At 45.0% G+C, this 15,098-nt stretch overlaps 1 protein-coding gene and 2 long non-coding RNA genes across 3 annotated transcripts; all 3 read left to right on the top strand.

Annotated features, from left to right (window-relative positions):
* Nucleotides 1-2,467: 2,467 nt before the first annotated feature.
* Nucleotides 2,468-3,499, top strand: LOC136355451 (uncharacterized). Its single transcript, XR_010739704.1, has 3 exons — nucleotides 2,468-2,782; nucleotides 2,872-3,170; nucleotides 3,247-3,499. It is a non-coding gene; the product is annotated as an uncharacterized lncRNA (long non-coding RNA).
* Nucleotides 3,500-3,759: 260 nt separating this feature from the next.
* Nucleotides 3,760-4,682, top strand: LOC136355410 (uncharacterized). The gene is made up of 4 exons (XR_010739661.1): nucleotides 3,760-3,847; nucleotides 3,938-4,003; nucleotides 4,094-4,225; nucleotides 4,289-4,682. It is a non-coding gene; the product is annotated as an uncharacterized lncRNA (long non-coding RNA).
* Nucleotides 4,683-6,004: 1,322 nt separating this feature from the next.
* Nucleotides 6,005-7,054, top strand: LOC4328586 (peroxiredoxin-2E-2, chloroplastic-like). The gene has a single exon (NM_001409374.1). The coding sequence runs from the start codon at nucleotides 6,105-6,107 to the stop codon at nucleotides 6,780-6,782; it is 678 nt and encodes a 225-aa protein (NP_001396303.1). The 5' UTR covers nucleotides 6,005-6,104; the 3' UTR covers nucleotides 6,783-7,054.
* The last annotated feature ends 8,044 nt before the right edge of the window (nucleotides 7,055-15,098 follow it).

The raw sequence follows: 15,098 nt of genomic DNA, 5'->3' as shown, positions 1-15,098 counted from the left end.
GGAACAACCAGGTTCTACCTATGGCTTTTGCATTTGTAGAGAGTGAGAACACTGAAAGCTGGTACTGGTTCCTAGAGAGAGTGCACATTGCAGTGGTGTGTATGAGGCCCAACGTTTGCCTTATACATGATCGTCATGCGGGTATGTTGCGGGCTATTGACTACTTGCAGAACGGTTGGGATGAGAAGGGACTTCCAGCTAAGTGGCCTGATGTTCGGAGTCGGTGGTGCATGCGTCACATGGGTGCAAATTTCTACAAGCAATTCAAGAACAAGCATCTTATGGAGCTCTTTAAGAGGCTCTGTGCACAGAACCAAGAGAAGAAATTTAATGAGTTGTGGGACAAGTTGGATGAGTTGACAACGAAGCAAACAGATGAGCAATCTCGCAGTCCACTAGTTGAAGGTGACGAGCCTCCCATACCTCTTGGTGCATTACATGATGACCCACCAACAATGAGAAGGAGGTCAGGGTCGTCCATCAGAAATTTCACTCAGTGGATTGAGAATGAGCCTAAGGAGAAGTGGTCTCTATTGTTCGACACCGATGGATCTCGGTATGGCATAATGACAACCAATTTGGCAGAGGTGTACAACTGGGTAATGCGAGGAGTTCGGGTACTTCCATTGGTTGCTATTGTTGAATTCATCCTTCACGGCACGCAAGCGTACTTTAGGGATCGATACAAGAAAATTGGTCCGTCCATGGCCGATGACAACATAGTGTTTGGCAACGTAGTGACAAAGTACATGGAAGATAAAATCAAAAAGGCACGGAGACATCGAGTTGTTGCTCAAGGCACACAAGTGCATCGGTATGAAATAATGTGTGTTGATAGGAGCAGGCGTGGTATCTATCGCAAGCAAGCCGTGCAGGAATGTGTCTTGAAGGCGGATGGTGGATGTACCTGCAGTTGTATGAAGCCGAAGCTTCATCACCTTCCTTGCTCACACGTTCTTGCTGCTGCCGGTGATTGTGGCATATCTCCCAATGTGTACGTCTCAAATTATTTCAGGAAAGAAGCAATCTTTCATACATGGAGTGAGGAGATATATGGGTTCGGGATCTCAGGATCTTACACAACGCTGAGTGCCCAAGTTTTTTATATTCCAGATCCATCTAAGTTAAGGGTGAAAAAGGGTCGACGCCAAACTAGACGCATCAGAAATGATATGGATGAGTCAGAAGCAGGTGGGAGGACTTTACGCTGCAGCAAGTGTGATCTGCGCGGCCATACTTACAAGAAATGCCCGAAGAATGCAGAAGTTCCAAGCGGCGCAGATGCTAGTCCATCTGGATAGGCAAGTGATGGTAGGCGACCACCTGGTGAAGGAACAACAAGCAGGCGCGCAAGGCCAAGGCGTCGTCGCGCAGCAGGCGATTCCATGGTGTAACAATGCTTTCGATTTAGGAAATAAAATGCTGTTGTGATGTAATGAGTGTTTGGACTAAATACTTCTATCGTGTAATTTCAATTCAATGTTGTTGTAATGAGTACCTCCGACTATTGTTGTACTAGTAGTATTGCGAATTATTCGGTGTTGTATCATAATGTTATCGTGATGAGTGTTCGGAGTAAACACTTTTGTTTGTTTGTACTCTTGTTTAATATGTGTTAGTAATTCGCTTAGTTCAACATTTATTACTTATGTTGAACTAATTACTTATGTTGAACTAATTATTTATATGTTTCTGATCAACCTATTTGATGCAGGTATGGCGTACGACACACCGGCGCTGTTGAACCGTGGGATTGACAGGAACCACCGCTCGTTCCTGTCAGCAGTCGAGGGTGCACAGCTCGGCACCTTCCGTCCACGCACGTCGCGCGAGTGGTTGCGTGTCGACCCCCGTCACGTTCCTTGGTACGCGTATGTTCACATTTCAACTCAACTTTGCTTTGTGTTGTACTTATGTTTGAAGTTTGCTCTATACAGGTTGCGTGCGGCAGGCCTTCTACCACTTTGTAGGCTTGTTGAGGCGGCGGCGGACGACCGTGACCCAGCGAAGCGGTGGGATGCAGATCGGTCACTCCTTGCCGCTCTTGTAGACCGCTGGAGACCTGAGACGCACACGTTCCACCTTCCCTGTGGGGAGATGGCTCCGACACTGCAGGACGTGTCGTACCTGCTCGGGCTACCGCTGGCGGGAGCAGCAGTTGGTCCCGTGGACGGTGTTTTTGGGTGGAAGGAGGATATCACTGCGCGCTTCGAGCAGGTGATGCGCCTTCCACACCTAGGACCGACCACCACCCTTCCTCCGTACTCTACAGTCGGGCCTAGCAAGGCTTGGTTGCTCCAGTTCACTGTAAGTAAATAAGTTGTTATTATCATACGTGCTTATTTGCGACCGAATGAGTGTTTTGTACTAACATTTCATTCTACACCCTGACGCTGATGATTACTCGGTCCGACGCTCCCTTGAGGCGTACCTGTTGTGGTTGTTCGGGTGGGTGATGTTCACTAGCACCCACGGGCACGCTGTGGACTTCCGGCTGGTCCACTACGCACGGTGCATCGCGGATGCTCAGCCACAGGACGTGCCGCAGTGGAGCTGGGGTTCTGCCGTGCTAGCAGCCACGTACCGTGCCCTCTGTGAGGCGTGCACGAAGACTGACGCGGGAGCGATCATCGCTGGCTGCCCTATGTTGCTTCAGCTTTGGGCAGCCGAGAGGTTTGCCATAGGTCGACCAGTGGTGGACAGCGCACCCTATGGGGTTGGTCGCAGCGCGCAGTGGCCAGAGGACGGTCCCACGATGGGGACTTACTGGTGTCGACGTGGGGTTAGTGCAACTTCGCTGCGTTATAAGTTTATCAGTCGTCTTTTTTTTTCTTCACATAACATGTCTAATTCCGATCATGTTTATTGCAGCGTCGTTACGCTCACGTCCAGGTGAGACGTGGTTACCCGGACTTCGTGTTCGAGTTTGACCGTCTCCAGCCGAGCGACGTCATCTGGGAGCCGTACACAGAAGAGGCCGTCGCTGCGAGAGCACCGCTAGGACTTTCGTCCTTGTGCACACGCGACCAGGCTTACTGGCTCACCATCCTGCCGATGGTGTTCGACATTTTCGTTGAGCCTCACTGCCCGCAGCGTGTGATGAGACAGTTCGGACTTAGGCAGGTGTTTCCGGGCAACGTGCAGCCGACCGTCCTCCCTGCCGACCACTCGTGAGTTCGGATTGTTCATTTCTAAATTTTTATGATAATTACTTCATCGAGCCATATAATTTACCTCTCTTCACAGGTTGACTCGACGGGGACAGCTAGCAGGCGCACTTTGGGCTCCACGTGTACAGCAGTACGTTGACGACTGGGTGTTAGCTACAGAGGAGGTGATCAACGAGCTCTTCCCACACACGGAGGAGAACTACCGTGACTACCTTCGTTGGTACCTTCCTCGCACTCGTGCGCGTGTGACCTTCACTCCAGACGCCCCAGAGCCGCACGTTGCCGCTGTCACGGACGCGTATCCCACGCACCGTGACCGAGACTACTTCGTGGCGGTACATCCAATTTGTATTACTTCTTACAATTATTTCATTTATCTTGCATAATATAGGACAACTACTGAATTTGTTATTTCCATCTTGCATAGGCTGATGCCGCACGGGATATCAGTGCCGATATCACCGCAGTCCAAGTGAGGTTGAACAGAGGTTTGCACTTGACTGACGTTGAGCAGAGGGTGACCTTCGACCGGATGCAGGAGAAGATGCGTGCGGTCATGCGCGTCTTCTCCTGTCGCAGCGCTGTGGACGTCGTACCTCCAGCTGGTCCGGTACAACCACGGCCTCGCGCGCCTACCGTCGGAGCAGGACCTCGACCTACGGCACCTATTTCGCACGGTACTGCTCAGCCCAGAGGTTTCTTAAGTTTTGTTTCTGTTTTTGTACGAAAACATCACCCCGTCGTAACTTGATGATCCATCCTCGCAGGACCTCGTTTGCCTTCGAGCGCCCCTAGCTTCGGATCAGTGCGACCTACAGCACCGGTTTCGCACGGTACAGTTCAGCCTAGATATTAGTTCATTTTTGTTTCAGCTTTTGCACGATTATGTCACCATGTTTTAACTGCACGTTTCCTCATCGCAGGACCTCGTCTGCCTTCGAGCGCGTTCGCAGGCACGACCGGCGCTTCCACGAGCTCCGCAGGGGCGTTCGCCACCTCTTCGGGCGCGTTCGCCAGCTCTTCCTCTCACGGAGCGTCGATCCCTCGCCCACACGGTACTTTACTTTTTATTAATACTGTTAAATACCTGTACGAAACTGATGGTCCTTGTCCAGCAGGATTTGCAGCCGGGATCTTCGGTACTGGGGCCTCTTCGTCTCACGCCGGTAGGACTGGTCCTACTAGCCAGTTCTACGACGACGACTTGCACGGTGCAGACCACCACGACGTACTAGGCTCCTCTCAGCTTGGAGGAGCTCCAGAGGCACACACTCAGGAGCAGCCAGAGGTCACACCTGTACAGGCAGGACGGGTTGGCCGTGCCGTACCCCCGGACCGACTCACGTACTCCCACGGGCACATTAGGGCGCAGGGTAGGAGGGACAGGGGTAAGAGGCCTCGTCAGTAGTGTTCTACCTCTTCAGTCCTTATGTGACCGTTTCTTTTGGCTTACAAACTTGTAAAGCAGTACTACTTTTGCTATTACTACTGCAGTACTACTTGTGTTTGTCTCGTCTACATAGTTCTTTTCATTCATATGGTGCTAGAACAACTTATGCTCACGACAACACACTTTCGGCGCTGCACGGTAGTGTCAGATCCAGTAGCGCGCACAGTCCACAACAGCACACATGAAAAGCGGCAGCTCGAGTTATCACTATCAACTTTCGGCGCTGCCTGTTTACATAAAGTGAATCACGCCCACGCGTGATCGTCTTGTCACATCTAATGAATAATGTATCTCATTGAGTTCACATATATTGCAGTGAAAACGACGCTATATAATTGACAATCTGAAGGCAACCTCTTCATATCTTCTTTCCCACTAGCACACAACACACGAAAATGGAAGCCTATTCATTGGTAATACGTAATCTAGATTTGAGATTATGTAGAACATTCTTCACTACAATTTTACATTTTGGCAGCAAACCAAATATGATCAAATGCAATTTTACCTTACCAAATATTTGGTCGTGAAGAAAAATTTGGCACTAACAATCCAAATATGCCCTAAAAATTAATAAAATATTTGTACGGTAACAAAATATTTGTACGGTAACAATCCAAATATGCCCTAAAAAATAATAAAATTGTATTTTACCAGTCTTGGAGATTTTAATCTTGTATAGTTTTCAATATAAAAAGATTTGATAACTATTGATATTTATACAAAAATATAGAGCACAGTACAAAATCGCCCTTGCGGAGGGCGGCAAGGGGGTCGCCTGCAAAATTCCATGCCCCCTCGCCGCCCATTTGCAGGCGGCCCCCCGCACAGTACAAAATCGCCCTCGCCGAGGGCGGCAAGGGGGCCGCCTGCAAAATTCCATGCCTCCCCTCGCCGCCCATTTGCAGGCGGCCCCCCGCACAGTACAAAATCGCCCTCGCGGAGGGCGGCAAGGGGGCCGCCTGCAAATTTCGTTGACGGCCGTCGCCCGAGAGCGAACGGCCGTCTGCCACGTCATTTTCGCCGCCCTCTGGGAGGGCGATTTTTAAAAATCGCCTTCCCAGAGGGCGGTAGGCGACTACTTCCGTCAATTTTCAAAATAGAAAATTATTTTTGTAAAACTTTTAATAAAAAAAATTAAAAATAAAAAAAATTCAACTCCATCAGAGTCAAACGGGGAAAACTGGGCTGGATTTTCATAGGCCCAACCCGAATCACCAAGGCAGGCCGAACAATCCTGTTTCGGCCCAACAAAAATAGGCCCGACACTGTAGTCCTGGGCCGTCGCTACCAGACCCGTGGGCCGGCTCTGCCTCGCCTAATCCAGCGCAACACCACGCCGTCCACCCGTTCCTTCCGCCTCGCCATCACCACCCCACCAACCAAATCCCACTATTTCCTATCTCTCGCGTCGCGCCGCGCACTCCCAAACCAAATCCCAACAGAGAAGCATTTCCTCGAACACATCGCCGTCGCCGCCCTCCATGGCCGCTCCCACCGCAGCAGCTCTCTCCACCCTCTCCACCGCCAGCGTCACCTCCGGCAAGCGCTTCATCACCTCCTCCTTCTCCCTCTCCTTCTCCTCCCGCCCCCTCGCAACAGGCGTCCGCGCCGCGGGGGCGAGAGCGGCGCGGAGGTCGGCGGCGTCGGCGTCCACCGTGGTGGCGACCATCGCCGTCGGAGACAAGCTCCCCGACGCGACGCTGTCCTACTTCGACCCGGCGGACGGCGAGCTGAAGACGGTGACGGTGGCGGAGCTGACGGCGGGCAGGAAGGCGGTGCTGTTCGCGGTGCCCGGCGCGTTCACGCCGACGTGCTCGCAGAAGCACCTCCCGGGGTTCATCGAGAAGGCCGGGGAGCTCCACGCCAAGGGGGTGGACGCCATTGCCTGCGTGTCGGTGAACGACGCGTTCGTGATGCGCGCGTGGAAGGAGAGCCTGGGCCTCGGCGACGCCGACGTGCTCCTCCTCTCCGACGGCAACCTGGAGCTCACGCGCGCGCTCGGCGTCGAGATGGACCTCTCCGACAAGCCCATGGGGCTCGGCGTCAGGTCGCGCCGCTACGCGCTCCTCGCCGACGACGGCGTCGTCAAGGTGCTCAACCTCGAGGAGGGCGGCGCCTTCACCACCAGCAGCGCCGAGGAGATGCTCAAGGCGCTCTGAAGATGGAATCCGAGCTCTCGTAGGTGGCAACAATGGCAGGATCAGCCCGTTGCTCTCGCGCGTTGGTGAGTAGCGTCGTCGTTGTGAAGAGGAAATTTTGTGTGTGTTTTTTTTCGGTTGAATGTTGCATGCCATGTGCTTGACGAAATGACGGAATAACAAAAGAAAAAAAACTACTTTTATTTTTTTGTTGAAATTTGCAAACCATGTGTTTGACGAAATGTCGAGATATGAAAGCTGTGAAATCGCTTACGTCACGTGCACCAGAAAATTGGGAAATTAAGCTAGGCCATGTTTGAAATGTGGAGAAAATTTATGGTTTTTTACTGAATTTGTACTAGCACAACAACGACGGCCTATGGTTTTTGGAAAGTACCCTCTCCGTTTTTTTTTTGGATGGAGGGAGTATATTGTCAAACATAGTTGTATAGGCCATGTTTAGAGGAGCAGCTATAGCTTCTTCTTAAATCTCCAACTCTTCCAAATAATGCTGATTTTCACCTAGATTCTTAAAATCTTTAGTTATAAAATCTAGAACTTAGACTAGAACGTATAAACTGAAAAACCCAGTTCTTTCTTTTACATTCTCAAAATCTAGCTATCAACAAGTTAGTTCTTAGATTTTGAGAAGTTACTTCTGCTGTATCAGTATGGAGGTCAACTGGCCCAACCTGTTTTGTGGGCCATCCACCGACAAGACTCACTACTGTTTCTTAGAGCCCAGGGCCGAAGAGACTACAGTGAGGCCCATTATTAGTTTGTTGAATTGGCCACTAACAAAATTCTTCAATATTTTTATCAAAATCATTCATCATGCATATGTTATGCCACTTACACTGCCTACAGACATACAGTGGCCCCATCTCACATGTACCTAAAAACAAATCTTACTTTTAAGAATCATTTTCAGGAAAGAGAAATATGCCGTATAATGCCCTTGTGCATCACTCCTCTCGCTCTCTGGTCGCAATATTTCCCACTACCATTAGGTTTAATTTATGTATCCCCTTTTCTTCTCGAACCAAACACCCCCTAAGAATATACTAGAATATGTACAACAACAATTAACTTGTATTTTGACTCCATATTTATATTGAGCTTAAATCGACTCTTAAGGCTGATAAAAAGAATTTTGCTACGTGAGGGTGGGTAAAAGGAAGGACAGTTGATTAATAATTATTTTGGAGGCTAAATGGTTAGAGGTTTTGATTGTCTTGTATGATGACTACTCCATCCGTCCCAAAATAAGTGCAGTTTTGCACTATTCACGTTTAACGTTTGACCGTTCGTCTTATTTGAATTTTTTTATAATTAGTATTTTTATTGCTATTAGATGATAAACATGAATAGTACTTTATATGTGACTAAATATTTTCAATTTTTTCATAAATTTTTTAAATAAGACGGACGGTTAAACATTGGGCACGGATATCCACGACTGTACTTATTTTGGGACGGAGGTAGTATGTCTCTAGATGAAGTGTATTGCCTATGAGCCTAGTAGCCATACAATACGATTCTTAAGCCTAAGATTTTAAAAAATTCTTTGTGATGTGGGCAAAAGGAAGGACAAATAATTAAAATTATTTTGGTGGTTTAATATTTAGAGCCTTTGATTGTCACAGCTGTTATATGAATGAGTCTCTAGATAACACGTATTGTCTACTCTCTCAGTCCCATAATATAACAATCTAGGATCGGATGCGACATTTCATATTACAACAAATCTGGACATGCATCTGTCCAGATTCGTTGTAATATAAAATGTCTCGTCCAGTACTAGATTACTATATTATGGGATGGAGGGAGTATGAGACTATACTAGGCTCGTACAAATACGACTAAGCCTAAGATAAAAGAAAAAATTGTTACTTGTGGGTGGGTAAAAGGAAGTGCGAATAATGAAAAATTATTTTGGTGACTTAATAGTTAAAGCTTTTAATACCTCAATTGTTCTATGAACGTGTCTTTAGATGACGTACGTGTATTACCTATAAGCTTACATGCCCCAGGCTTAACTATTGTGCTTGCTTAACACAGCAGTGTCACCTGCGAAGTGATGCGAAAGCACCCAACACGAATATGCCATAAGTGGCCCCTTGGCCATTTCCCTCTTTGCGAGAGGGGCCTATCTTTGCAAATTCAGGTTTTTGAGAAGGTTGTATCCGCAAAAATCCGGCGAGAAAAAAGGGTGACCAAAAAGCTCATAGTAGTGCTCATGCATATCTCCTCGCTTTGCGCATGGCATCTGGCATTTCCGGGGCCTGTGCTTCCATGTGCCATGATTCCTTCTCTTCCTCCTCCTGATGCGTCCACTCTAATTAACCTAGAAGAAGCTGATTACATATGTATTAATTGTAGCCCACACTGTTTGGGTCCAACACCATGTCATCCATCACCATCATCATCATCATCAGGGGCGGAGCCAGAAAATCAGAAAATCTTCAGTAGCAGGGCTCAACTTGCTTATACACCTTGTGTTTTTAAAATCTCCGCCAAGTTTTGATAAATTTTAGTAGGAGTTTTGGAGACAAACCTAGGGGTCAGGCTCTAGGCTTATGTCTGCTACTGGTAATCATAATTTGGTCTACACTTGATAAATTGTGAAAAAAACAAACAAATAAAATTTACATATATATATTTTTATCGACTTAAATGTAATATTGAAAAATAAATTGTGATTAAAAATATTAAAATCAACTTTAAAATCCAAATTTTAGCTGTGACTGAAGCCAATAAGCAAACGGTGGAGCTGGGTCTCCAAGGTACATATTCAGAAGCTGCAGAACAATAGCTACATATATACATACAGTTCAGGACCACTCCTGCATAGCATACCCTGTACAGGTTCTTGCTTGTACAATGCTGTAGCTCAGGTGCTCAGGTGAAAGTAATATCTGCATATGCAAATGTTTACTGCCTCGTCAGAGTTTCTTTACGAGCTACAGTTGATCGTATTTACCGTTAGTTATAACTTAGTAGAACATTGCACGTGATTTTTAGCAGTGACAGTACTAGGTTGGTCTGAGTTCTTGTTCTTTCATGTGGAAAGAATAAAGCTCTTTGATCTTTTCTGAACTTTCCTTGTCCCATCTTTCACTGCATCTTTGATCTGCAATCCAGCATTATCTCTCACATCCTACCATTCATGATTTTCCCCTGAAAGTCTGAAGATTAGCAGCACCAAGTATATGTGACACCGAGCCTTTCAGAGTTTCAGGATTAAAAAAACAGTGTTTTTTTTTACTAGCTGTTTGACCTGCAAGAACAAGAACAAGATGGTCAGCTTTGTGCCGTGCTGCCTGCCTGATTAAATGAGCGATTAAATTCCGGCAATTAGCAGGCAACTGTTTCTTGGTCCTGGAATTTTGCAGGCAGCGCACAAAGTGGGGCTGTGTAAATACAGTACGTACTCATCCCCACTATCATCATCATCATCATCACACTCACTGCTGTCAGAGCACACTTTGGTTCTTGCAAATCTAGCCAAAGACTCTGACAGTGATGATCCAAAGCGAAGAACCAGCAGCAGCAGTACAGCCTCGTGACTCGGTGAAATCGATCGAGATGCAGAGATATATACCCTGTACAGCGAATCGTCGTGTAAACCGGTGTCACCTTTCGCAGGTCGTGTTCATCTCTGCTTGTCTTCTTTAGATCGATCCCTTTTCGACAGAGAAACGCCGTGTCGATCACTGCATCGGAGGAAGAACAATGCCAAGCATCGATCTCTGAAGATTTGAACGTTTTGTTCGTCATTTTTTGTCTTGTCGGTTCAAGTTTTCCGGGATAACCGAACTGGTTGGTGCATACAACTCAATATTCTTTTCGATGCCGTCGTACCGTTTAATCGCTTTCTTTGACTTACATTAATCTTCAGCTAAAGAATTGTTCAAGATCACATGTTTCGGAGCTCGACGTCAGAGAGCTTCCTGTTCTGCTGCTGTAATACTGCAATTGGGGTCAACTGATACTTATCATAACTTATTTACATTGGGCTAGAACATGCTTAGAGCACCCGAGATAGAATTTTCTTTTCGACAATACGCAAGAGGGCTATGTATCTTATAATTTACAGAGAAGATCAGAAGATTCGAATACAGCTTAATTAGGTACACTCTCGCAGAGAAGTATTCTGCAGTTCAGTAGTTCATGTCTGCATTTATATGTAGCCAAGTAGTAGTAGAAGCCGATTCGTCAGCTCAGATCGATCAAGCAACCTCCTTGCCTGTTTTTCCTTCTCGATCGCCAATAGTTTTGCCGGATTGCTGCAGTTTCTGTCATTAATAACAAAAAATACGGTTACCATTGTTTCAACTTGGAACTTATAAACGATGTTGTACGGTACAGTGAAGTCATTAGTACGTACAAGCAAAACAGCATAGCCCACCGAAAACGGCTCTAGGAATAAGCGAAATAGCATATTTACAAATAAAAAACAATTTGTGAATAAAATTTTTATATATGTGTTCTTAGCGACCTAAAAACAAAAACTGAAAAATAAATTTCGATGAAAGAAACCCTAAAATCAACTTTAAATTTAATGTTGAAAATTTAAATTTTAGCTAATAAGTATAAGCATAAGAAAAAGATGAGGCTGTGACCGTCGGTCTCTTCTTGCTTCCATGAACTGAACAATTAATTCTCATACATAACTTTGGGAAAAAAATAGGAGTGAAATGTCAACTGCATCATTCATCAGATCAGATCATCTAGCTAGCTAGTACCTCCAAGTAGTTAATTTTACTGCAAATTGGTGGCATGGGAGTACATCTGTCAAAACATAAATTAATTACTGGGTGCCAAGATAGAGAGATACCTATGGAGAGTAAATTACTGACAGGGAAGTTGCTGTAGAAGGGAATATTCCACATCAACCCGTGGTGTTTCCATAAATTGCACAACACATTGGCTGAATTTGCATTTGCAGTTGACTTGGGCGACCGACGGTTTCTTGCTGGCCGGATCAGATCTAAAGAGAGAGCATGAACAGTGATGTCAGCATCTAGGAGGAGATGCTACGTAGGGTTTTTACAAGGCGGAGACAAAGAGAAAGAGTAGAGAAAACGATGCGAGTGATACTAGTGGCGGAGTTAGTTGTGACGTCGTCGACCCTAGGGCGACGAAGAGTGTTTCCCGGTCGCCGTTTACATTTCATGATATCTTAAACCATCCTTTCACTCTCGGGATGGTTGGGTGGCCGGAAAACGATACCGTTGTACAATCATCATAGTTAGTACGTATTTGGGTTTCTAATATCGGTTATCCTATTAGTCTACATCGGACGGTTTATCCTATTAAAAATCTAATTTCACGAATCTAATAAAAATAAACAAACTATAATTACACAAATTATCATATCGTATATCTAAATACCGTATATATACAAAGTTTATACGGAGAACAGTCCTCTAGACCATTAATTATTCATGTTCATGTTTTGCATTGTGTCGGTTGCAAGCAAGAAAGCTGGCGTTTCTCCCAAACGAGATCTCGATCGATCGATCACCATGTGGCTACACAATCCCCAGTAGGTCTCACAAACCCCATTCATTTTTCATGCATTAGGGTTAGGCAGCGGGGATCATGGCGTGGTTACCGTCAAAACACCCGGTTTTTGCTGCCATGTACCAACAAAGAAGAAGGGAGAAAGAAAGAAAAAAGCCGATTTGTTAATCGGCGCCGTCACCAATGGTGGGGGTTTCATCAACGAATTAATTAATCACCAATAATCAATCTAGTCTTCGTTGAATCGCATTGTACTTTAGTAAAGCCAATTTAGGATCATTCAACTATATTAATTAATTGATTTAGTGATCACTTTGGAAGGTTTATTAGTGAGTGAAGTAGTGTAAAGCTGCGCATGTTGTGGCGCGGCAAGAGGAGCCGAAATTAAGCTGCATGTGGCCGGGTCGGAGGAAGCACTGTCTTCTCCTCCCTTAATGCCTTGTCTTGTGGACTATGTATGTGTGTGTGTAGGCCATGTCCAAAAGAGAGATAATAAAGTTGTTAGCTTTGTGCCTTAATAAATGTTTGTGTGGGCATGGTGTAAGGTACTTGTAGAAATGGATTTTTATATGGTCTAAATATATAGTCGAGTGAATTTTAGGGAAAAAAAAGATGATTTAAGGTTCCATCATTTGCCCTAGAAAGAGCCAAACCCTTGCCAAAATTTAAATTGTAAAACTTAATTTTAAAGTATTTTTAACGTGTTCTTTTCATTGGCTTTTAAGTCGCTAAGGGTGCACACGTATATAAAAATTTTACACATAAATTTTTGTTTTTCTCTAATAAGCTATTCTGACATGCAATTGGTTGTTGGCTAACCGACGGTGCTATTAGATTATTGTACTATCACATATTTTTCGAAAAATATGTGACACAAATTATTTATGTTATTCATTTTATATGGTATTTTTTTATAATTATTTAAACCACATCGAGAAACGGTGATACATACGCTCGAGTAATAATGAGCTCGAAAATATTTTTGGAGCCCAAGCAAAACCCACTATGACGACTAACCCTGACATCCTACCATATACTGACGAGCCCAGACGGTTATCCAATATTGTTAGTCCTAGTTCATCCGATGCTCTTAAGAGCTAGAAGTAGCTCCCTTATGCAAGATAGCACATATATTAGTTAAAGACCCCTATGTGGAACTCGTGATTTTGCAAAGAAAAAATATGCATCCAATGATCAAAAACAGGGCCTAGCTAGACTAGGCAAACTGGTACTGTGAAGGCTCCAAGTACATGTCCCAAACCATTTGCTACCAAACCATTATTCAGAAATATCTCCTGCGCTTGCAATAATGCCTTGGTCAACATGTAAACCCAGCCATTGATTTCTCATCAACCAAAAAAATTTATCAGCTTGCTCATTTTTTTTCTCCTTTTTTTTCTTTTTTTTTTCATGAAACTGGTGTCGTGGCACGTGATAAGCGCTGGCACATGATGCGACGGTTTTGGCGGGAGTCGTCTAGCTTTCCCTCCGTATATCTCTCTGCAGATGGTGGCTGATTTTGCACAAAAGCCCATGAACTGTAAATAAATTCCGTTGCTTTGTCTCTTTCTTCCCCCAACTGTGAGCCTGTGACAGTACTGAATGAAGAACATGAGGCCTGTTCAGTTCAGTGTGCATTTCATTTTGTTATTTGAGATTGGGTCAGAAGAACCAGCAAACAAAACCACATGGGATGCATGGCTGCAACACAAGCTCACAATGTGTTGTAGGATGTCAGATCCCATCCTCCCATTGTGAATATGCTCTTCCCTTGTTGTTCTTTGTTCATGTCTACGTCAGCTGTGTTGTCTCAACTCGTAGTAAAATGTGTAACGCTAAGCATTGGATTTGCTAAAAGAAGAGCTCGAACGTAACCATTCCGATACTCAGAAGTTTGGAGACCTGGATGACATACACCCGTGCGAGTTCCCGCACAAAAGAACAATGCCGAATTCGACCCTTGTAGTACACTCATCTATTTACAGCTCTTTCCACACTGTTAGAGTAACAGAAAGCTCCCCAATTTGCTGCATGATATGCCCTTTTGGCTAAAGCCAAAGGAACCCTAAAAATGTGGCATGCAGCAGCCATAAGCAACCCAACCCCAAGATTGATTGATCATCACTAGTAACCACTCAACCCCTCCACACAAGAAACCTCACACACACCCCTTGATTAAACTGACTGACCTCCAGTTGGTTTTGTTTAATGCACACCCTCCTCACCACCGACACCCTCACTGTGGGCCCCACTCGACAGCCATGGCCTCCCCCCTTCAACACACTTTGCAATGTTATTACCACATTACCACCCAATCATGTATCATGTGATTTTTTTTTCTCCTTTTTCCCTTGCACTGTGGAGCGTCTCCTGGAGCCCAACTTTCACATGCATAATTATTTCTTGCTGGATAGGTTCATGGTTTTGCCAAAATTGAAACAAAGTGGTAAATTTAGACCATTGGATGATTCTATGACCTACTCAAAACCAATAAATTTTCACAGAAATCAGTCTATTTCTACTTCTTACCGATTTGTACTCTCTGTGTAAATTTAGTCGTTTCGACTGTCACAGGACATATTTAGAACCGAGAAACCATACATAAATAATCAATCTATTTCTATTTGTGTAACTTAAGTCGTTTCGACCATCGTATGTCGGCATATTTAGTACCGAGGGAAACTTCACATAAACCATTCCGTTTTCCATCGACCTAAAAAGATAAATATTTTTTATTGGAAAAAAGAGTAGAGTAGATTTTGGAGGGGATTTTTTTTTAATCTTGGTGAGTGCACAGAGAGAGAGATA

Source organism: Oryza sativa, chromosome 2, assembly GCF_034140825.1.
Source record: "Oryza sativa Japonica Group chromosome 2, ASM3414082v1".
NCBI classification, from domain to species: Eukaryota; Viridiplantae; Streptophyta; class Magnoliopsida; order Poales; family Poaceae; genus Oryza; species Oryza sativa.
The sequence above is the reverse complement of the archived record's forward strand: the minus strand, read 5'-3'. Positions and strand labels throughout refer to the sequence as shown.